The 25,341-nt window shown below is 36.6% G+C and overlaps 1 protein-coding gene across 1 annotated transcript in view; it reads right to left on the bottom strand.

Annotated features, from left to right (window-relative positions):
• The window catches only part of Jmjd1c (jumonji domain containing 1C), a 157,474-nt gene that overhangs the window by 8,627 nt on the left and 123,506 nt on the right, over positions 1-25,341 (bottom strand). The window contains exons 10-23 of the mRNA XM_055598915.1: positions 23,007-25,186; positions 18,394-18,595; positions 16,363-16,577; positions 15,360-15,512; positions 11,612-11,701; positions 10,841-10,968; positions 10,320-10,530; positions 9,623-9,837; positions 8,692-8,970; positions 5,237-5,405; positions 4,366-4,456; positions 3,614-3,744; positions 3,092-3,214; positions 143-282 (exon numbers count right to left, since the gene is read on the bottom strand). Coding sequence (XP_055454890.1) covers positions 143-282; positions 3,092-3,214; positions 3,614-3,744; positions 4,366-4,456; positions 5,237-5,405; positions 8,692-8,970; positions 9,623-9,837; positions 10,320-10,530; positions 10,841-10,968; positions 11,612-11,701; positions 15,360-15,512; positions 16,363-16,577; positions 18,394-18,595; positions 23,007-25,186 — 4,327 coding nt within the window. The remainder of the gene's footprint in view (positions 1-142; positions 283-3,091; positions 3,215-3,613; positions 3,745-4,365; positions 4,457-5,236; positions 5,406-8,691; positions 8,971-9,622; positions 9,838-10,319; positions 10,531-10,840; positions 10,969-11,611; positions 11,702-15,359; positions 15,513-16,362; positions 16,578-18,393; positions 18,596-23,006; positions 25,187-25,341) is intronic.

Here is a 25,341-nt window from a genome sequence, read left to right as displayed (position 1 = left end):
TAAAGGGCCTTTCAAAATTCAGTAAATACTGAAAAGAACTAAAAAGTATTTAAATTATCTTATATTGCATGATGCCAAAAAACATAAGTAACAAATAATTAGTCCATGCTCAAGGTAGAATTCTGTGAAATTTCAATTATACCTTTTGAAGAAATTCCCTTATCTTGTCAAGATCTTTTCCAGCATAAATATGCCATAGAGCACCAGGTATTTCACTCGAATCCTTTAATCTTTTCCTTAAAATATCATCCAATTCTTCTTCTTCAAATTTCTTAAGTATTCCTAAAACACAGGAAATTATTTCCAATTGGTCAATAAAGGACAACAGAAAGTGGAACCTTCTATGACTGATTATCAGATAAGGAGAACTTTTGTTTCTTTCTTTTTTTTTTTTTGCTTGTTTGTTTTCTCAGGTATGGTCTGAAAGCTGCTGTGAAAAAAAAAAATCTAGATTATAACTTAGTATCCTATTGGCTTAGCTTCTAGACAGACACAAGTTCTCTCTTACAGGGTGAGGGTCAGGACTCACAGTTAAACCCAGTTATATACTCACGACTGCTAGGGGAGAGAAGGCCTGATTTTGAGACTCATGTGCCCATGGGAAGAGAAACAGTGACTTCCCTTCAGAGACAGAATCTACGCTCAAGCTAAAATTTAGTTTCAAAATAAACCAGTTTCTCCCTATCTCAAGGTAAGTCTGAACAATGCCATAAACTCAAAGGCATTTTTTAACCTCCAAAGTTGTTTTACTTATTTTTTTTTTTTTACATTTATTATTTGACTTCTATAACTACCAAGTAAGGACAGCAAGAACCATTCCCCCAATTTTATGTTTGAGCTACAACATTCAGTGAAGTGGGTTTGCTTAACACTAGTTACTAATAAATATTCTGGTTCATTTCAATAGGACCTCTGTCCTTATTATGGGAAATCTGTTATCACATGGAAATCCATTTCTTCATAAAGCTATAGTTTTAAGGAAACATCAGGTAATCATGTCAAAAGTTGGCATACTGGAAATCTCCAGATCTATGTAAGGAAATTTGAAGAACACAAATGTATCAGCTTTAGGCATCACAAATGTGAAGATTATAGCTCAATTTTCCATGTTGTTTTGTGAAATGTTGGCTTATTTCAATGTGTTTAAGTGTATGTTTGCATGTACCTATTGCCTTACAAACTTAGAAGAGAACATCAGATCCCCTGGAATTAGAATTACAGACGACTGTGAGCTGCCACGTAGGTGCTGGGAACTGAACTTGGCTTCTCTGGAGAAGCAATGAGTGGTCCTAACCATTGAGCAATTTCTCCAGTGTGTTTTCTATGTTTTAAATACTGTCTACTCCAAAGGATCTATCAGATGTTTCCTAACATTTGTGACGGCAAAACTTTTATGATATTCAAATCTGGCTGCAAAGGTTTCTTGTTTATTTATTAGTATTTATTAGATGTTTAGTGGACAAACAATACGGTTGGGGGGGGAGGTAAGAGAGTTGTTTTAAAAAGTCAGGACTTTGTGGAGTTCCAGAAGGTCTTAATAACCCTACACAAATTAAACATTTAATAAATACTGTCATATGAGTATGAAAGCACCAAGATACTAGTTCAGTCTTTAAATGTTGGCTATAAAAAAGTTGCCCCCTAGTAATAGGGGAAAAAAAATAACAAAATAAAGAATAATTTTACAAGTTTATTATAACTATCCTTCTTTAGGTGACTTTAAAACTATTTTAAAATGTGTTTTCAATAATGTTATAGGTGGGGCCACATGTGCTGGTACATTCCTATACTCCCAGCACCTGGGAGGTGAAGGCAGGACTGACATGAAATGAATGAAGACCAGTCTGGGCTATACAGTGAGAATCATGTAAGCAAAACATTACCTCGAAACAAACGTAACACAATACATTAAATAAAATTACATTTCCCACTCATGGACTGTTAGTCCCAAATTTCTCATAGAAATCTATAAAATCAAGAAAAGAAGAATGGATTACCACTAAGATGCGAATGACTGACTAGGTTAATTTTCCGTTAACCTACTAACTGGTAATGGAAGAACTCATACTCAGGATGAGACAATAATGTAAAGTCCACCTGAAGAGACAGGAAAGCTATTACAGGGAAAGCATGAGCTTTATATAGGGCAGTGTGCTCAAGTACGCTAGTATTGAGATGTTTAATTATGAGAACACCTCCCTTAACCCCAACACTCAACTGTAGACCTACTCTGAGCCACAGAATTGAAAACCAAAACAGACAGAAGTCTGGTCACAAGGTGTCAAATTGGGAGAGTTATTACAACCAGCCAAATCCAAAATGTGAAGAGACAGAAACACTACCATCATGACAATGGGAGGTGGATGAAGGATAGAGAGAAAAGACTAACTATGCAAAGATATGTCAGTGAAAGCAAGAGAAACAGTTAATTAAACCAAGAATCAAGACAAGACCAAATGAGTTGGTGTGACAGAGTGTCAAACAGGGCAAAGAAAGTGTTTGGAGGGCAGGAGTAACAGAATAACTGAAGTTACAGTGGCAGCTTAATCCTTAGAAGAGAAAACTAGTTGAGAGTCTGCTCTTAACGGCAGCGCCATCGACTACAAGTAGGCAAATGTTCCACCACTGAGCAATGGGCCCACTTTAAAGATAAGTCACTAGAGAGGAAAAGTTGAAGAGCTATGACTTTATATTTAAAAAGGATGGAATAGGTAACAGAGCAAAGTTTTAGAGAAAACTAGAGAATGAAATGTAAAATCTATAAAAGACAGAAAAATCATCGCTTGTATTTAACAGCCTTCTTTTTCCTCTGAATCCAATGAGGAGTAGGGAGTTCAATCGCAAATAGCTTCTCACATTCATACCCTTAAACCCCAGTGGCTACTCAGCCAGTGTTTACAAATAAGTTTAACAAAATGTGTTCACAAGTACATTACTTAGTAAAAAGGGATCAACTAAAAATATTTACTTTTAAAATTACTATTTCTTGTACATCAAACACAGGAAAAGTTAATTTCAGGAACAAAGATCAGAATCCCTGCCATCTACTATCCCAGCCTGTGATGCAGCAGCAGCTGTGGCTGCTCTTTACCTGCTTTTGAGAGGACGCCATTTCCTTTTGCTATGCCAACATAGACTAGAATATTCACAACATCAGAAGCTTCAATATGAAGGTTTGTGGTTCCTATATCATGATCCTTAGCAGCAACAACACCTGTGTGGGAAATTGAGGACTTTTATTGCAGACTAGAGCATGCATCTAATAGTGTACAGATGTTATGCCCATAGAACAATTTATCATAAGTTAATTACAGCTTTAGTTTATTTGCCTTGTTATAAATATTTGCCCCCCCCAAAAAAAACAGCCTCTAAAAGTATCAATAGAAATTCCACATCCAAAACAATTCATTAAAAATACATAGAAACATTACAAGAAATTAGGAAGTATTACTTAACTATATATAATATTACTGGATATTAATAAAGGGGTTCAATACCATTATTAAAAAAACAGGTTTATCAGTAAGTAAAAATCATTGAACAATTTGATTATGAACTGAAGTTTGTTAAACCCCCATAGAAACCGAACTTAGAAATGTGAACATATACTTACCATAGGCACTACACAACCTGGGTCCTAGATCAGGGCGCACAAAGAAGCCTGGCAAATGGGAGGCCAAATTGAACTTCCCTTCTGGGTTGCAGTATTCTGGCAATGGCAGACTTCGTAAAAAGTCTTCATATCTAAAGATAACAATAGAGCTTTATTTTGAATACAGATTTGCATTTACAATATTTTGAAGTATGAAATTCTTCTTGTATGTGGATGTTTTGATTTTTCTGGAGTCAGGGTTTCTCTTTGTAGCCCTGGCTGTCCTGGAACTCACTCTGTAGACCAGGGTGGGCTCGAACCCAGTATCAGGTAAAGAGGTGCGCTACTACTGGCACAAAGTACAAAATTTGTAAGTTGTAAAAAATACTCTAATATTCTCTTCTTAAAATGGGCAACAATATTCTAGAATCCTTTCAGAATCTACACTGGATGTACTGCATAGATACACAATACTAACATTTCAATTGTACTTCCCTAATCACAACAAAATAGGGAAAACCTCCAGAAAGAGGGAGGCCTATGTAGGACACTCCAATGACCTAACACAAGTATTTCCTCAGAAACAAAGTCTTCCCCCTTGATAAGGCTATAGAGTCTTAGTTTTGCCTTTTAGTTATTTATTTTTATTGAGGAACAAAACAAAACAAAGAAGGAAAACAAAAACCAATAACCAAACAAAAAGACCCTTAACGCTTGTGTTAATGGTTACTTAGGCTGGGATCAAGCCAGCTCAACTGACTCTCACAATATACCTTGCTGGCATCATGGTCTTGAAGTCTTCTCCAGACGGGCAGTCTTTCAACTTTAACACTACTGTCTCTCCACTTTTGTTTTTCTGACGTTCTATAAAGATAGAGTCAGTTATTTAAAATATAATGGGGACCTTTTCACTAGTATTTGAGAAAGAAATGTGAATGATTAAACATGAACACAGATGCTTCATGGGTGCTGGCTGATCTTTGTTCTTCATGCAGCAATAACACATTTTTCATTGTGTGTGTCTTGATATAAAGGGAAGTTTTAAGGGAACACTGGATCTCCTGGAGCTGAAGTTACGTACAGGCTTCTGTGAGCTACCGAAAGTGGACACTGAACTCAGGTTCTCTGCAAGAGCTGCTAAAAGTGGAATATATGCATTAACTACTTACAGTATGTAAGAGAAATTACTCTGCAGAATTTATATTTGTTGATATTAGTCTTATATTTGTAGATTTAAATTTTCAAAGTAATTAATGTAAACTATATGATTTAACTACAACAATTCTGAGGAGTTACCAAAATTCTGTATTAGGACATACAGCTTAAATTATGTCAAAGTTAAAGGAAATTAGGAATAGAGCTGGGATATTTCATTTCTACATTGTTTTTTGTCTTGTATAGTATACAAGATCTTCTTTGGCTTAGCTGGCCCCAAGTTCACTAAGTAGCCAAGGATGAACAAGGACTCTAGAACTTCCTAGCTCTATCTAAACAAATACTTCGGATACAGTTATGTGTCACTAACCCCAGGTATCTGTGGATCTCTCTCTTTGGTGAATAACAATGTAAATATGGATGCTTCACAGGTGAAGAATTTAAGTTGTTAGGGTTATATGAGTAAGACAACAGTGAAAAATAACATACTTGAAACTTCTTCAAAACCATCCCAGAACTCCTTAACGTTTGCATTTGAAACAATGCTGTCTTTGCAGTTCAGGAGATCAGCTTGGTGGTCTCCAAAGTCCAGACTAATTGATTCTGCTTTCCACAAGCTAATGTTCATTCTCTTATGCACACCGGAAACCACTGCAGGCTTATGAATAAACATAAACAGGTAACAGTTACAAGGCGCCTAGACTCGTCAAAGCTTAAGTACATGCAAGTGACGACACTTAATTAAGTTTCAGCCCCACTGGCAAATTTGTAAATATGAAGGAGGCTACTTGAATATCAGTAGGCCTGTAAAGATGCTCAAATGGGAATGAAAACAATCATGAGAGAATACCATACAAGAATGGTGCCATGCACTTATGCGTAGCAGAAACGGTCTGGGAGACTGCTTGATCTATAAGCAAACTTTCTATAGATGGTTTATAAACCATTTTAACGTATGCAATATACGCATTAACATTAAAAAGAGAGAGAGCAAAACACTGTGCCCTGAACTTACAACACTAAAAACATGACTTCTTTTACCTCTACAGGGTATGGATAACAACACTAAGCACAGGCATGACACCACACTCTTAGCTTAATGATTGACTTACACATGAATCTGGCTTCTGAGAGATCAGGGATTCAAATTGTAATACTGTTTAACTTAAAAACCAGTAACTAAAGATTTACTACTTCTAAAAACTCTAGTAAGTTATGTTTAATTGATTAGCTGATAAATCACTCCGTTTTTATTCCAGATAATATAGTTCAGCAATAAAGAGAATTTACAAATTTAAAAGTGTCTCTAAAAGACATTAACTTTCTAAAACTTCATCATAAAAGAAAAGCCTCAAGTTAAAAATTTTAAAAACAGAAGAACTTTTGAAGATCCACCCTGAACTGGATCACTCTGAATCTGGTCTACAGAATGAGTTCCAGGCCAGCTGGGGCTACACAGTGAGATGTCTCAAAACAAAACAAAGAGCTGCACAGATGGCTTAGCAGTTAATAGTACTGCTGCTCTTGCCAAGGACCTGGGTCTCATTCCCAGCATGTACATAGTGGTTCACAAGCACCTGTAATTCTAGTTTTAAGACATCCAATGCCCTTTTCTGGCCTGCACACACACCAGACATGCAAGCAAAGCACACATACGCATAAACTGTAAAACAAAACAAAACCCACCATGAAATCTAGTTGAATGCTCCAGTAAATATTGTTTCAATCAATAAATAATATGTTCAACTCTTAAAATAATTCCAGACATTATATAATGATTGCTGGCAATTCATATACTACAGTTTCTATATAGAAGTACTCCTATCAAGCCATTTACCAATCTTTAAAAAGACAACTAACTGGCATATTAAAATAATTCAAAGTAGAACTCTAAAGCTACTGTCATCATCTTACTGAATTACCTCAAGACTTCCTATTCAGCCTTCTTGCCTCTGGTTACTATTCTCCTGTAATTATCTGGTACACTGTCAATTATTTTAAATTGCCAACTGTAGCTATCACCTACAATGTATGTTAAAATTCCTTCATATTTAGAAACCTTTCATTGTGAATACTTTAAGCTGTGTATTCATTTTTCTCCTTTTTTTTTTCCCCACAGTATAACAAAGGGTTTAATCCAACTATTCAAACTGAGTTTCTTTACTGGTCCAGAAGGTAATAACGACTGGACCAAAGAGACCAGGAGACTACTGAATTTTGTTCTTAAAGAATCCGCATGTTTGTCTGATCCAATTCTTTTTTTGTTTTTTTCTTCCCAACAATTAGTTTATTTATCTACTTTACATCCTGTTCAGGACTTAACCTTTCTCCTCTCCTCCCCTCCTTTCTCCTCAGAGAAGGGGACACCTCCCATGCATGTCAACACCCTTTATCAAGTGGTAGTAGGAGTGAGGCTAGACAAGGCAGTTTCTTTACCAACCTCTTCTAGGTTCATAAAGAGCCAACCTCCTTAGAGAGTTCTGCAATAACTACTGTATGTTCATTCCTTCCTTGTCCAACTACCAAACCTTCACTCAAGGTCTAAGTTATTCACTTAGGCTGTCCTGAATTGTTTGAATTGATACCTTGGTTTAGCCATTCTCTTTTCATTTTCATAGCACCTTTCATAAAGTTCTTAAAATCTTTAACACATTCATAAAAATATTTGTATGACTCTTTCCTATCAAAAGGTTGCAACATAAAATGAAGCGTAAAAAATTTTCAATTCAACAGTGGTAGCAGATTCCAGTAGTCTCAAACAAAAAGACACATGACATCAGTCCTGTATATATGCAAAACCTAGATGGTGTTCGGTAGTGTTGTTTTGGACTGAATGGTCCTTTTTACCAACTAGGAAAAGTGACTAAAGGACTGAGAATCACTGTAGTAAAATGGTTCTTAGTCATTTTCACAAAGCCTCCTAAGTTTTATGTCCTTAATTACTCAGTATTTAATAACTGTATAGCATTGCTGGGGAAGTGCTTATAGCCAAGCCTGATGTTCTGAGCTCAATTCCTAAAACCCACAAGGTGGAAGGAGAGAACTGACTCCCAAAAGTTGTCCACTGAAATCGACATACACTAATGTATGCAGCACACATACACACACAAATAATACAAACAAATAATACATAAAGATAAAAAAAAGTGTAGTAATGTGTTTCAAAGAGAAAAACATACTAAGCAATACCATGAGGCAGGTAATTAAGTCTGTTCATAATTTTTATATTAATGCAGGTACTTGATAACTGAAGTACGTTAAGTTAGGCTCGGATCATATGGAAAACCAATTTTATCTGGGCAGAAGAAAATAATAAAACTTTGTATTTAAGATGTGATGAACTGAGGGCTGAGTGTAGTGGCACAGGCCTTTCATCCCAGCACTCGGGAGGCAGAGGCAGATGGATCTCTGCGGGTTCAAGGCCAGCCTTGACTACAAAGTGAGTCCAGGACAGCCAAAGCTACAACACACAACCTGGTCTCAAAATCCAAAACTAAAACACCGACCTGATGTGGCCAGGATGTGCACCCAGCAGAAAGCACAAACGTCAGCACTGTACAGACCTTGGGTTTTATTCCAAGCCGATTAAATGTCAAAGAGCAAAACAAAACAAACTATTTTTAAAACGTTTCATTATCATTAAAAAGAAAAACATTCACATTTTCATCATTTAATGACAACTACTTTTAATATTAACATACTAATAAAAGACCTAAAACAGAAATCGGAAGAACTAATTTGTAAATATATTACTCATGCATGTCTACTTATTAACTAAAACTTCCTTGTAAAATTTTGGACATCTGGACAAAAACAGAAGTCCAGAAATAATAATTTTGGTGATCTGGTATTTTTTGGGGAGTCCTTCCTCTGAGGAAAGTAACTTTTCTATTTCCTTCCCTTCAGGTCCATGGAGCATGTGTTGATCAGTGTGGCATGCTTACCTGACCCTGTCTCCAGGGCTCTTTGAAAAGCTTCCAGTTATTACTATTCTTGGAATCATTAAGCCATAAAATGTGCTGGTCACATATCCAAGAATGTGGTATATCACTGTATAACTTATTGCTTTCATTCATGGCAGATTTTCGGCTTTCTTTAGGTTCTTCATTAGGCTCTGATTTTACATTTATCTTGGAGGTTTTATTTGGTGGAATTTTGTTTTCAACAACTGAAGCAATGATGTCATCAAGAATGTTAGGCATAGTCCGTCCACTTTTGCCACTCTATTAAGAAAAAAACCAAACAACTTCTGAAAACAATGAGGAGCCTAGTTTAGTGATACAAGAAACTACCAGCTCTGAGGAATTCAGGAACACAGGCATTTTACTTTACACAATGGTGTGGGCCTTAGGCAAAGGGTACAGGGATAAGATCCTTCGTGGACTTTAAAAGCAACTATAGCATATTATCTCCGTGGGCCAGTTAGTCTACGTTTCCTTCTTTCATTTTTTAAGTAAATAATTAAAAAAAAACTTGTTTTGCAAACGCTTTAAGGACATTTCCATATAGTTCTGCTTCCCCCCTCCCCCGCACCCCCTCCCCAAACAACACATATACAACATTCAGGTTGTGGAAAGTTATCTTAGTGATCTCCTGCACTCAAAGATCCTTCTCCAATATTCCATCTGAAAAAATAAGGAAAACTCCAACTTTGAAGAAAGTTAGAATTGAAATAAGAACAAGCCTAAGAATCTAGCATTTCATTTGCCTTTGATTTATTAGAAGCATAGCTATTAGAAGTATCAAATCTTTACAAGTTTGAGGTCTAAAATTTAAAAGCAGCGGATGGAGGTTTTTACCTAGCTAAATGGTAGGGTACTTGCACAGCATGTGCAAAATAAACAAATTAACAAGGAAAAGCTGGCCAGCACTGACCGAAGCTCCCATTGAATACACTGGTGCAAAGGCAATGCCGGCATCCGTGGAGCCCACACGAAGTTTGCCAGCTGTTGTAGTCAACAGATCACGGAGGGTTGAACCCTGTTCATTGTTCTGGGATGATGGAGGTGATGAGCTACCATTTGGAGAATCAGAGGCATCTTGTTCTCCATCTTCTTTAATTTCCTTTTCAAGAGTACATTCTTTGTTTTCTGAAATACAATTTAACAAAAATTTAACACACATTTAATAGTATAGAAATAATAAACTCTCCGCATTTTATAATGAAGAAGAAAAATATGCTGTAGCACTGACTCATTTATCTGACCACAAACTAGATGGGTTAAATCCCTTAAAGCAGACTAACTTAGGATGAAAAGGTCTTTCTCAGTACCTCAGACTTGTAGCTGAGTTTCTACTTGTTAATAAAAATAGTCAAACACTAGCAGCAAATATCGTTAATTTACAAATACAGTGCTCTGGTGCTTTTGCAAATGCCATTCCTAAATGATTATGTAACTACTTTTCATTTTTAATCTTAGGGAGGGCTACCTGCTAATAAAAGAGGACAAACATGTCATTAATCCTCCGCTGTAAGTGGAATACAGTGCCACAGCAAGTTACTTACAAGTCACATGCCGTACCCTGGTGACTAAACTGCAGCCCTTTAATACAAACCTGAGTGGTTAGTTACCTTGTTTTTCCTCTCTGGCTTTTTGCTCGGCAAGATCAGCAAGCCAGTGCAGGGGGGACTGAGACTCTGGAGGTGTCAACCTGCTGTCTGTGCTCGCACTTCCAGGGCTACTATTGCCATTACTCTGAGATTTCTGGGGGGTGTTCTGCTGCTGAGACTCAGGTATGCACAGAGAAGTTTTATTACTGTGATTAAGAACATTCTGTAGAACCTACAGGGTAAGTAAGATAGTTCAATTTTTAACACTATTTCCTTAATTATTCAGAATTAAAAGCAGTCGTTGTGAGAAATTCACACAAGTAAACACAAACCTAGAGTACAGCTTTTTTTCTCTTAAGATAGGCCCACAGGATATCCCAGGCTAGCCTAGAACCTGAATTCACAGCAATCTGGCCACACCTTCCTAGATGTAGTGATTAAAAGCATTCACCATGCCTGGCTATTAACTGAGCTTCACTCAAACACCCAAAGCTGGGTCATGTAGCTGTGTGTTGTACGTGAACAGGGACGTTTCTACTTACTTGAGAAACACCATTCATTGTAGGAAAATTTCCAACTTGTAAATTCTGTTTGTTAGTACAATGGCAATGGGATTTAATACCATATTTTTCCCTAAGAATGTGCATGGCATCAAGAAGATCTGTCAACACTGTAAAACAAAACAAAAAAAACCAAAACAAAAATGAGCAAACAAACAAACAAGCATCAGTTAGTAAAGAACACCCTGGTTGTTAAGAGCACACTCTTCTTACTGTGTTTAAGAGCCGGTGAGCAGCAGAATGAGTGTAACTCTGATTCTGATTTCTCACCAATTACTCAGTACTATTACAGATATTATAGAACTACCATCGACAAAAGTTTATTCATTTTTTTATTGTCTAATTATTAAGAAGATATCAGTATGCTCAAAACTTTTAGGAAGCCTCAGTACAACCCAAACTTTATCATTATTCAATTTTCCACTCTCATAGTTTCTGTGTAGTTTTCTTCAGAGTCTGGAAAGAAAGACGTTTTCCTTTATATTATTTTGAACAAGACAACTAATCTTAATTAAACCATACTTTTCCGTTCTATTACATACTTTTTTTGTGTGTGGTAGTGGGAGTGAGATAACAACCAAATACCTGCTATGTATGTTACCAAAGTTGTCCTCTAACATATAGCAACCCCAGCCTCTCAAATGCCAAGGTTACAGGAACACATCAGTATACCCAGGAAACACACCTGCAGGTGCTCTTCCTATCTACAGCACACAGGACCTATAATACACAGCAAAACAAACTCAGACTTACCAGAACCAGGGATAATTTGAGTTGGCATTAAATGTTTATGATCATGAGGCTGTCCTTTCACACACTTCATCCAAGCATACAACTCTTTATCTGTTAAAACAATATACTTTGTTTCAAGTTAAAAAGTTTTTAAGTATAAAAGTGACAGGTGTATAGTTACAAAAAAATTGCAATGGAAGTGTTCTATTTGTAAAGTCAGAAAAGACATCTACCACCCGGTGAATCTTAATAGAAACTCTGATTGAGACAGAAAAACATATGTATGTGTGTGTGTGTGTGTGTGTGTGTGAGAGAGAGAGAGAGAGAGAGAGAGAGAGAGAGAGAGAGATAACACTTTCTCAAACTAGGCCTCCTGGTGTAGTTGTAGTGTGAGGAAGAGCATGGGACACGCCATATGCCTCAGAAAACTTAATGACACAGGCATCTACTTATGACGTGGCTCAAAGAGCTTCAGAACTAAACCCACAAAGCTCAAGCAATTCAGCAAGAATTCCAGAATTGGTTACTGAGAATCCTAGGTAAAAAAAAAAAAAAAAAAAAAGAAATAGCTTAATAAATAAACTAACAAATGTTATTTTCAGAAGCTTTCCTTCATAAAGTCTGAAATATTTACACTGCAATCACTTAGGCTGATTAGCACTATGGAACATATAAATTGAACCTAGCCTCTGTGAATTTTATAAAAGCATTTAATGAAAAGTCAAATATACACAAGAAGGCATATGTACTCAAGACACAGGTTACATATTTGCAAGACTGATATGGTTTCTAACAAGCTATATAGTTCCCAAATGGACAGTACTATGGAAGGTAACAGCAACACTATCTGTGTTTATTATAAATATTCCACCATGTTTAAAAAGGGGGAAAAAAAACCTTCATGGAAGAAAAAGGATGGGGGAGAGCACACACTATAGCAAAATAAAATTTGTTTTTGAAATGTGACAAAGGGAAAACAAAAGCCCTATGGAAGTAGAAAAAAAATGAAATACTCATACATAATAATTTTTTTGCTACAATGCATCTATTTTTCTCAAAAATGTCAAAATTCATTTTAATGGTTAATAAAAAGATTCTATGGATTAAACAGGGCCTCATATGTGCCCTACCTCTCAGCTACACCCTCAGACTCTAAGAAGTTATTTGAATTCTAAGATGAATTTCTTAACATGGTTACACCATTTTACTCACACTTTACTTCATATCCCAGGAAAACATAGCCATAGATTTTCTGAAATGCTTTTACATACATAAGAAAAGGGTTGAGAAGTGAGCTAATTTTACCAATGAAAAAAACACTGATGACTAAACCATGGCTGTTTTCCTAACACACAAGTCTGGAAATGACACTAGAATAACAAAGCATATAATCTGCCCATGGTGCTCTAATCCCTTTCACGTCATCCTAACTCATAACTAGACATCACTATTGGATACCTCCTAAACACCTTTATGTAAACATTTTTAAAATGAAAACTTGCTATACAACCCTGGCTGAAATTGATCCTGAGGCAAACCTCCTAGCTGTGTATAATTGTATTCTTTTTTTCAGTAGTGATGACTGACCCTACAGCTGTGTACATGTTGTTAGGCAAGTGTTCTACCACCAACCTTACATACTAAGCTTGTGAATAGCCTTCAGTACTTTTAATGCACTGAGAAACTTCCTTCAAAAACTATATTAACACCTATATTACCAAGTGACAGAATACTATCTTATGCCAAAAATTATACAGAATAGTTTCAAAGTCTGTAATAGAGAGATTAATTATTCATACTTTAAGATCTACAGTAGAGCTGGGTGTGATGGCACATGTCTTTAATCCCAGCAATTATGAGGCAGAGACAAGAGGATCCCTGATTTCAAAGTTGGTTTACAAAGCAAGTTCTGGGACAGTCAAGGCTACACAGAGAAACCCGTCTTAAAAAAAAAACAACAAAAACCAACCAGCAAACAAACAAACAAACAAAAACACAGATTAAAACGAATGCTGACCAGTACTCCACCATGTAAATGTGCCACACTTTCTGTATCTATTTTTCAATGGAGGGACATCTAGGTTGTTTTCAGATTCTGGCTATTATGAATAAAGCTGCTAAATGTCCTTGTTGCATGGTGGAAAATAATTCAGGTGTATGCCCAAGAGAGTTATAAGCTGGGTCTTGAGGTAAAGATATTCCTAATTTTCTAAGAAAGCTCCAGATTTATTTTCAAAGTGTTCTACAAGCTTACACTCCTCAGCAATGGAGTAGTATTCCCCTTTTTCCACATCCTTGACAGCATGTGCTATCTCTTGAGATTTTGATCTTAGCCATTCTGACAAGTGTGAAATAGAATCTCGGAGTGATTTGATTTGTGTTTCCCTGATGACTAAGGAAGCTGAGCATTTCAAGTGCTTCTCGAGCCTCTTAGAGAGGACAGCTATGCTAAACTCCTCTATGCAGGCATAGCAGAATATTGTTAGTAATGTCAGGGGTTGGCTCTCTTTCATAGGGTGAGTCTCAGGTTGGCCCAGGCATTGGTTGGACATCCCCTCAATCTCTGCTCTATCTTTATTCCTGTACATCTTGTAGGCAGTATAAATTTTGGGTTGAAGTTTTTGTGTGTGGGTTGATGTTACCCTCTCCTCCACTAGGAGTCCTATCTAGTTAGAGGGTGTCCTCTTCAGTCTCCTTACCTATTGAGCCATTTTCCGGGGAACTGAAAAGTTTTATGTAAGTAGTCTAATTCCTTTGCATAATGGCATAACATTCTTTTATAATCCTCTTAGTTTTGTGAAGTTGATAGTGTTTTTTCCTTCTTTCCTCCTGGACTTTGGTAAATGTGTGGCTTCTTTTTTATTTGTTAGTGTAATGCACATTTTATAAACTGGTAAATCTTTTTAAAAGCTCACCTTTTGGTTCTGTTGACTATTGCTTTTCTGCTTATGATTTTATTAAGCTCCACTGTAATCATAGTTGTATTGTTTATTCATCTCTCTTAGCTGTGAAGTAAAGTCTTAGGCTACTGATTTAGGCTTCCAACACAGTCACCAAAGCCATGCATTTTTCTTCCTATGCTGTCTTCTCTGCATCTGATACATTTTGATGTTGTGTTTTTAATTTCTTTCAGCTCAAAACCTTTAACTTTTTTCTGTGTATGTTCACTTTGACCTATGTTTTTTTTAGAAGTGTGTTTCTTCATGTCTAAATATTCCTTGAATTTATTCTTCTCTTAGTTTCCTCTTTTTGCTGTGGTCAAAAAACACTGTATAATCATTATGTGTTTAAGTTTGTTAAGACTTGTTTTGTGGCTCAGCATACATCTCTGAAGAATGTTCCTTCTGTACCCAAAAAGTTGGTGATCTTGTAAAAAACAAAACCAAAAAGAACTATGTGAAAAATGCCACTAATGGCAGTATATTCTGAAAATTTTCTTTAAATATTATAGATGGCTATGTAGAAGTATTCAATTGTGACTTAATATTGAATCAAAAGACTCTGAAGGAAAGCAGAAACTGGAGTCTGAAACTAAGAAGGCCTTAGCTAAATTTGACTTTGATGACTGAAGAAATTCTGCCTCAGAGTAGATCTCCCGGGGGTGGGGTGGGGTGGGGTGGGGTGGGGTGGAGAGTACAGCTTCAGCGTAAATTCAGACTCTAATAAAGTGCGCTGCTTCCTGTGCTGTACTCAATGCCACATACCCACAAGGAGGGAAGGGCATAAACAGTACAGAGCATATCCACTTGATCTTAAGCTATGTGCCGACCTCTGGAACTCTTTCTCTCCTTGGCCTTGTAACAATCCAGGCAAGCCACGAACCCACACTTGCGGCAGACCCAGTGGACATTAAACAGTGTCGCTTCACATGCATCGCACATCTCCCGGACGCCTCGCACTGCTCGTTTCCAGGCAATTTTGGCTGAAATACAGCAAAAATAAATATATGGCAATCAATCAAGAACGTCTACAGCTATCTTACGTAAGAACAGGAACATGTCCTCATTTTTCTACAACAGCTTCTCAATATGCAACTGACATATTCTCAGGTTGGCCACAAGCTAACTGTCCTCCTGCCTCCACTGTCTTGATTGTAGAGCTCACACTTGCAAAGCAGACTTCTTGATAATGAGCGTATTTCTTTAGAAGACTCAGAAAGAGCCTCTCCCATTAGTTAGCAAGCAGTCACAGCCCTCTCTTCGGATATCTTAGAAATAGTGAGAAATAAAATATGTCTAACTATTGCCATAGATACTTTGGCAAACAAACCACTAGTGTTAAGGAAGAAAACACTGACAGCATATGCCACACTAGTGCAAGATGCATTACATTCAAATAAACATAATCAGTGAAAGTACTTGGTAAACAAATACATTAACTAGTTAACTTTTCTGTTTTATAGGCCTGATATCTAAAGACATGATCTGCAAAAGGTCACATAAACAAGAAGTCTAGATTGAAATATGAAAAAACTGTGATGGATTACGTTCACGTGTGTGTATGGATATAAATAAAATACCATATTGTAAAACTTTCATGCAAAAATATTTATCAGAATAGTTTATGTGGTAGAATTATGAAAATAGAGATTTCATGAATAATCAATTCAATTTAAAAAAGAAACATCTGTACCTCAAGTCCGTAGGAGGGTGCACTACTACAGGTAAAATATCAATAAAACTAGGTAAGGTGAGGGACTTACAATCAAATACAACACAGAGAGAGCTCTTTTAATGAATTTTGTAGAGTGCATGTTATATTAACTTCCTTACCATCCTTTTTCACCCAGGACAAAGCTGTTTTTTCAGATGTTACTAACTGACAGAATTTATCACCTATTATATCCAAGATATATTTAGAGGTTTCAACATCTATTTCATCATCTTCATAATTTTCATGTGTCCATAAACTCATGGCTTCATCATCATATTGGTCAGGAGAAGAGAAACCATCTATCCTGACCACTCCATTTTTACTAAAGGACAATCTGAAACATTAAAACATAAATCATTAGATATTAAGATTAGAATTAACTTTTATGCCCCAACATTATAAACAGGTTGCAATTTAAAACTACAGAATACTTTTCCACACACAATTAAGTGATTAATCCATTTACATGCTTCAGGCATTATCTAGTGACAGTGATAAGCAGTACTGATGTTCGTTTTTTTTAAGAACTAAGGGTTGAGATCTAAAGCTCACCGGTATAGCAATTACACAGCATATACAAGGCCTTGACTACTGACCTAAAATAGTGCAAAACCAACTATCTGTTTTGAGTAACTATAATCGACTGTCAACTCTCAGAAAGACTAAGTATCAATGTCTGTCCAATGTTAAGGCAATTTTTGCTTCTCCTTACCCCAGCCACCCAATGCTACACACTGTAACCCAGCTGAGCCTTCAAATGGCACCAATTCTCCAGTGTAATCTTCCTGAGTTCTGGAATCAGAAGCAGGTACCACCATGCTTGACATGTTATCTTATAACTAGCCTTCCTTACTCAAAAACTGATAAAGTTTTAAAATGTCTTTACTCATAGGATTTCTAGTTTCATAATAGTGACCATCTTTTTATTTTGGTGAGTTGTTTCGTTTTTGAGACAGGATATGAGAATAGACTAGGGTGGTTTCAAACTTGCTATAAATCTGACAATGACCTGGAACTTCTAATACCCCCTTTTTCCTTCTCTTTTAAAATGAAGATATTGCTTTGATGAGCAGCACTGATTTTAGGTTATTTCAATCTCCTTCAATCAGTTTTGTTGTCTTCATCAGAACATTTCTGCTACTCAAACCCGAGGTTTTCTCATTCTCTCAAAACTATGTGCTCCCTGGATTGCTTTGAAATTTCTTCCATACTTTGCATGAGTACCACTGTCTGTAACTCTTAATTACTTCCTAAAGTAGCCTGCCTTGCCTTCTGGGGATTGTTGGCCCTCTACTCTGAAGTAACAAATACTGTGACTTTTGTTTGTGTTTTGGGATAGGCTTTCTCCAGGCTTGCCTCAAACTCGGGAGATCAGCTGCTCTGAGACATGTGTTGAACCTCAGTAATGACTGTGTGCACTATACACCGTATCTCTTTAACCTTCATTAAGTTCCCATACATTTTCAACTGATACTGCTTAGCTGTAATCCTTTTTCAGGTCATAAACTTCACAGAAGCACCAAGGACCAGAGAGGGTGTTTCAAGAATAAGCATAACAAATTCCAGAAAGTGCAACATCAACTACCTTGCACTGGTGGGTTACCCAGACTTTTTACTTTTTACAAGTCTATTAATAGGTTTGCAGATTTACAGTTCTTAGCAATTATTTATGTTAAATTAATAGATTAATACCTGTACATTACTTTTATATTTTACTACAAAACTTGTAAACTATAACATGACACATTAGCTGTAATTTTAAGTTTGACCATTCCTACGTTTTACAGCCAAAGCTGGATTCAGAGACATTGTTTACTTAACTAATATGGTAAACTGTTTTAGGAAAAATATATACAGTTTAAAGAAGTTTTAATTTTTTTTTAACCATTTTTAGGAGGAATAATGCTAACATTTTCTGATAGATGAAGAATGCAATCTTTCAGAAGGAAGATCCGGGAACATGAGTAACTGAGTAATAAAGTGAAACGGCTGCTTATGAGCAGCTGTCACAGCACAGCATGAGTTAGGACTCTTTGGACAATGACAGAACAAAGACATACTCCCAGATCAGCAAAGGGGCCTCTTAGAACACTAGTACAAGCTCCAACACACAATAAGCCTACCCTGCCATTTCCTGTATTATGACTTACCTTCTAAAGTAGTAAAATCTACAAAATACGGGTGAGTGGGTTGATTCTTCACCTTTTTTACTTCGAATAAGTCTACATTCTCGGCACTTTTGTAAGTTGGGCCCTATCTCACAGCAAGAGTCATCCTGCAAAAAAGATTCTCCAGTTTGCTTCAACTTCTTGACTTTACGCCAGTCTTTCAACACTGAACGAGGAATGCCAGCTGTAAAATTAGAAGGAAATTATTAGCAGGGTTATAAAATTCTAGTTGATCAGGCTAAATTCCAAGTACATAATGGACACCTGCTTTGTTTACCTGCTCACCCATTCTAAACAAAGAGGAAAGGAAAACAGTAAATCCTCTGCTGAAAAGAAACATTGCATATTCACACGACTATAATACATGAGACTCATTCACCCTATGTACACATTTAGCTTTAAATAAACTTGTAGGCAGGTATGGAGTCATATGCCTTTAATTCTAGCAGTTGGGAAGCAGAATGATGAACATTTCAAGGCCAGCCTGGGATATCTATTGAAACTCTCAAAATCTACTGCCATCACCAAAAAAAAAAAAAAAAAAAAAACAAAAAACAAAAAAAAACAATTGCCCTCTTTTACTTATGGCAAGAATATCATATGTGACATCAACATACTGATGGAACAATTATTTTTTATAAAAATAAAAGGATTTCGAAGACAGGGAAAAAAGCCTAGAGTATTAACTGAGATTTTTTTTCATTGAAGGAAATAATAGAAAAAGCAATCAAACTGCTTCTGGTTAGGAATGTTTGTAAAGCCCGGGTGTGAAGGCAATTTTCAGTCTTTGCAAACAGTGAGAGCCCTTCGCAAATACGTAAGAGAAAACTAAACTGCACAGATGCAGCCCGTGGCAGGTTAGTCTCCAAATGGGCTCCTAGTAAGGGGAACAGGGACCGTCTCTTGACACGAATTCAGTGGCTGGCTCTTTGCGCACCTCCCCTCGAGTGGGGGACAGCCTTACCAGGCCACAGAGGAAGACCATGAAAGACAATCCTGATGAGCCTTGATAGGCTAGGGTCAGATGGAAGGGGAGGAGGTCCTCGCCTATCAGTGGACTGGGGAAGGGGCATGGGAAGAGTTGAGGGAGGGAAAGAGTTCAGGTTTGGGAGGGGATGAGCATGGGGGCTACAGCTGAGATACAAAGTGAATAAATTGTAATAAATAAAAAGTTAAATAAAAAAAAAGAAAAACTAAACAATCCCTCAACTAGACTATCGTCTAAATTTGTAGGCAAAAAGATAAATTTATTTACCATACTCTCTGTCAGAAATGACAAACGAGTAAATGGCCACTAGCTAAAGTAATCAGTAATCTAAATAGGAGCAACCTGTACACCAGGATAATCCATGAGATACACGTGTGACTGTAATTCTACCTATAAATATCTAAAAATTATTATTTAAGAAAAAGTTTTGTTGCTACCAGCTATATTTGTATGCCCTGTCTTTACTATCCTATCTACCCATAGACATTTGCAGTACAGGGCACTATTTGTAACTGAAGAATAAGTATTTCCGACACTTGTTTCCAATCTATTTCAACTGTACGAAAGGCACACACATCTATTCTTTTGAAGCCAAGTATTTCTTGAAAAAATTTAGAACACAGTTCTGACTAATACCTACTTATTGATAGTGTAAAAAGTGTAATTACAAAAACAAAAACCGAACAACAACAAAGAATGCAACCCAGTCTCCCATAAGTATTTAAAGCTAGATTTAAGTGCAAAGTTCTTTTTAAGACTGCTGCCTGTTTCTTTACACTCATGTTTCCATCTATTTTAGTCTTTATCTTGGGGAAAGAAGCCATTTGACTTAACTCAGTACACATATAACCTCATGGACATAGCACATGAGAGTAATGGCATAAAGACTGGTATAAAGAGGTTTCCATGGCTGCAAAGATGGCTCTCCAATTAAGAACACTGGCAGTTTCTCCAGAGAACCAAGAATCAATCTCCAGTGCACACAGCTTCAATTCCAGTTCCAGGGATTTTAATGGTGTTTTCTGCCCTCCAAGGGGACCAGACACACACATAGTGCACAATTATTCAAACAGGAAAACACCCATACACATAAAATAAAGATAAATTTAAAAGATACTTTTCCTCCAACATATAAAAGATATCTTTCCTCTGGACTTTAGAGTAAACTAAATACAATCTGTTTCTAATTTTTTTTTAAAGTAGGAATTAACTTTAACCAATATACTTTTAACACCAGATGAGGAGAACAGTTTAGAATGTGAAACTCCATAACACTAATTGTAAAAATTTAAACAGTATCATAAATTTTTAAAAAGGCAATTGAAAGAAATTCTTACGTATATGATACTAAAACAGTCACTTCTGAGTGAATGAATTACAAAGTAATTTATTGAAGGGCTTTTTATACTGTAATTCTTCTAAACTAGGCCAAAAACAATGATACTAAACCTCTTTTTAGAAATTTAACAACAGTATTTGCTTTAAGAAAGGCATCATCCTTTAATTCTAAATGTCTAATTTATTGACAATTTATCTAAAATGTGGAAGTCTGAGATTAAAACCCTGCTAAGAAAAACTATCTATCATTACTTTCTTTACATGGTTAAAACTTTGAAGATCTAGGGGTTTGCTGACAAGTTCACAAACTGCTCCTAGTAAAGAAAACTCAGAAGGAGAAAGAGACACATAGATACAGGCTAACCTTTGATTTCTCAGATGCCAACACCATAACTGTACTTTGGGATACAGGAAATAAAACGGATTATAGATGAATCAATGGTGTATAGACCAATAAGTATACTGTAAATATACTAAAGTTTGTTCACAATTTCAGCTCATGAAGTAAATTTATATAAAAATTATTTGGGAAAAGCAGCCAATTTTTAATTAAAACAAAAGCAGAAGACAAGAAAATATGCCAAACCAACTAAATAAAACAAAAATCTATTGTAGCTTCCTACAGGATGTACTAAAAATATTCTATATGTGTATGAGTATATATAGAATATATTATTAATTATAATTACATTTCAGTTATAGTCAAGCTAATTATAATTAAAAGTATACATGTATGATACTATACATAATCATATAAAATCTTCTAACATGCAAACACAACTCATTCTTTAAGCTGACCAAGACTAATGACAAGTCCATAGAGAGAAAAATATCAAATTTCATCCAAGTAGATATTCAGATTCTAAAATTCTTTAACTTGTGAAAACGTCCTATGTTACTTCATTTTTCCAGATGAGCCAGGAGCAAATCAATGCTACTGTTAATTAGAAAACTATGTGAATAGCTAATCAAACCTTCAAACAAATGGGAGGTACAGTGCCTGCAACTTATCTGTTGCAAACAAGGAGATTTACTAAGTACTGGAATCTGGGTCATACATTCACTCTGGCCATTATCTCAGGACCTCACTTGCAAACATGTATATTCAGTATTGACATGAAAAGAGATTATGCATGCCATGTAAAAATAATGTTGAAAGCTATTTTCTGGAAGTTTAACTTAAAAAAAAAAAAAAAAAAAGAATACCCAACATCAAGAATACCCAAGAAATATATAGATTAACACAATTATTGACTACTAAGTTGACTGTGAATTTGTTTAGGAGGTATAAAGAGAATACATAAGAAAAAGCAGCACTATCATTTAATTATGAATGATGCCCGACCCTCTTTGCTTTGACTATACTTGTCCTGCAGTCTGTCAGTATCTGTCTCAGGCTAAGTGTGTCCTTTTCTGTAATTCCTGTCTTTCTCTACTTCCCACACTGGTACATGGGAAAATCTCTCTTTGAAAAGAACAAATAAGAGGCTTCAAGCAATCAACACTTATGGCAGTACTGCTTGAGATCTACGCTATCACACACATTGTATGTACGTAAGCAATGACATAGACAGAGTAATAGTATTAAGCGCTGTCTACATCACGCAAAAAAAACCTACAAAGAAATAAGCAAACTGAGAAAAATTACTTCGAAAGACATACAGAAATACTTTATTATGACTAATTACTACTGGTGAGAATCCCTTATCAACTGTAGCCACAAAGAAAAATCGAATCAGCCAGTTTTGAGGTGTTTGTTTATTGGGGAAGCATTTTAACTGGAAGAAACACAGAAATCATGTTTCTATCTTTTATCTTCTACCCACTGTTACCAATGGGAAATTCCATGAGCTTAGAACTTTGTTATGTGGTAAGGATGAGATCAGACCACATTCATACTACTAAGCATTGTGCCTACAGGTTTAAGTAGAAATTATTTTTCTAACTAAAAATCATGTCACAACTAAATACTTTAATAACAGAGATACATTTTTGTGGTGTAATAATCAAACCTATGTTTAAATTTCTAGGAAAAGATCAAACATTATTAACAATTCCTAAATTACACATTGGAATGCACATCTTGCCTACAACAAATGCCAGAGAAAATCCCTTTGAAAAATGGAACTCTAATGTTTCTCTCTTTGGCTCTTGCAGGGTACGTGGGAAATGCAGAAATGAAGTTTAAAATAAGACCTAAGGAACTACATCATTATTACTATGACACTCAGCCCATTTTTATTTGAGATAAACATATGTATTTACTCACCGCTATTACTGTTCTGTAATTTCAGTTTACTTTTCTCTTTGGCACTCCTACTGAGAACTCCATTGGGTTTCAAATCTTCTTCAGTCTCCCCTTTCCGTTTCTGCAAATCATTCTGCTTCTTTTTATAAGTTGGCTTAGGCTGCCGTTTAGTCCTTTGCTCTGATTTGCTTTCGCTTCCATCAGAGTCTCCACTCTCAGAAGCAGATTCATAAGTTCTCTTGGCTTTTCTCCTGCTGCCTTTTTCATCCCTCCCATCCTTATCTGCACTGATTCTGTTATCTATACTAGTTTGTATGTCATTAGACGTAGAGGCTATTAAGTTCACAGAACATGGCTTAATAATTTCTGACACAGAATTCCCTGAATTTTCTGTTTTGTTATTAGTATTTTTATCTTCTTCTGAATGTCTGGTGAGCCAGGCCTTCTTCAGTTTAGTGTGGTAGTTGGGCTGACTGGTCTGGGCTGCTGGCCCATTTCCTACAGAGATTGCTTTGTTACTTGCACCATGGATCATGGTGCCATCCAGGGGAAGAGAGGCTGCCGCTGTCTGATTTCTCACAGTATTAAGTTCAGCCTCACTGACATTACTATTTTTATACTGAGCTGCAGCCAATGCTGCCTTGTGCTTTTTTAAATGAATAAAATCAGTTGTGCCTGAGAAGCCAGAGCCAGGCTGAACACCACTTCCTGTCTTACTACAGGCTAGAGTGACTGGAACTGTGGTGCTGACTTTGCATTCCTTTCCTTGAGCCTCTGACTGACTAACATTTTTTGAAGTACATTCTAAGGATGTAGAGGCCAAAATGGTACTTGATAAGGAATAAATTGCTTCTGAACCAACCAAGCTGGAAACACTGGTGGTAGTGGCAGCAGATGTGAAGACATCTGTTTTGGTATTACAGACTACATTTACAGCAGGCATGACTGAAACAGGATCACTGCCCTGGGAGACAGCTTCAAAGTTTTTTTCAGATTTCACATGAGCACTTTCTAAATTCACATTTGGTAGAATGGCTCGTCCAGTCTCCCCGGCTTCTGGTTTGAGGTAATCTATTTTACTTGCCCCAGATGAAGATCTTTCACAAACTCGATCTTTGGAAACTAAAGGTACAGATGGCACACTATCAACTTTTGTACTACAAGGTGGACGAACAATGACAGATGCCACAGCAGCCTGTGACTTTCCACTACTTTTTTCCATGGGCCACTCAGTTTTTTCCTTGCTGAGGCTGTTATTAGATCTCCACATTTCCGTTTGACTCTGATCAGAAGAACTCTTAAAATTTGCCTGAGAGTCTTTTGGCTCAGGAATTAGAGTTGGAGGCTTCTGAGATTCTTGAAGTTTGCCACCAGCATTTACTGGCATCACTGGGGTCAGAGTTGGAGGGGAAAGGCTACTGTAGCTGCTTTCCTTTCTTTCCAAACTGTGATGAATTGGTGGATGGAATACTGGTGCTCTATGCAAAGCAGGCATACTTCGGAGTGCATTTGTAGAGGAAACAGTCAAATGGGTAGGGCTCCTACAATCATTTCTAAATGTTGTTACTGAGTGAGATGCAATCTGATGGGGAAGATGGTCTGGTATCTTGCCTACTAAACTTTCACTTTCTGGTTGGTGTTTAATCAAAGGTGGAGGCTTGGAAAGAGATGATATAAATGAAAGAGTTTGAGGACTGGCTGTTGCAGAAAGGTTATTATTCTGTTTTTCAGTGTAAATATTTGAAGCTTCTTTGGATGGGTAGGATCTTGGTGGCTCGTTGACCACACTGTTAGATAATGTGGTGAAATAGTTACTTTGGGGCAAACTCTGAGGCACTGAGTGCTTCATCTTATAAAGCTCTGACACCGAGCGTTCTACGTCTTTATCTTGTTTGACAACATGGCTCTTAGGACTAGAAGATGACGGTACTCCTCTGGAGTAATTCTCTCTTTCAACATCAGGCCCCTTGATTTTGGTTGTAAATGGAGCAACATCAATACTCTCTTGAAGAATCCGTCGGTGTTCCTCCTTGTATTTGTTCAGTCTCTCTCCAGTCTCCTGGGGTGGCCTCGAACCCACAAAATGCCTATGCAAGTGACAGTCCTTTCCTGCTTGTGACCTATTAAGATCGAGGTCACTTTTTACTGATGTAGATGCATTAGACCGTACTGGTTCCATGAAGGCCTTCCTCTCCATTTCTCTACAAAGAAAATACACAAAGACCCCTGTAATCATTTTTTTCATACAAAATATAAAATGATTTTTATGAAATGTTATTTTATTATGAAAGCACATAGCCCCGAATAGTCTGTAAAACTGAAAGATACACCAATATGGACAGAACAGAGCCATGTG

Source organism: Psammomys obesus, unplaced genomic scaffold, assembly GCF_907164565.1.
Source record: "Psammomys obesus unplaced genomic scaffold, mPsaObe1.curated_primary_1811, whole genome shotgun sequence".
Classification (NCBI taxonomy): Eukaryota; Metazoa; Chordata; class Mammalia; order Rodentia; family Muridae; genus Psammomys; species Psammomys obesus.
This window is presented reverse-complemented; position numbering and strand designations above follow the sequence as displayed.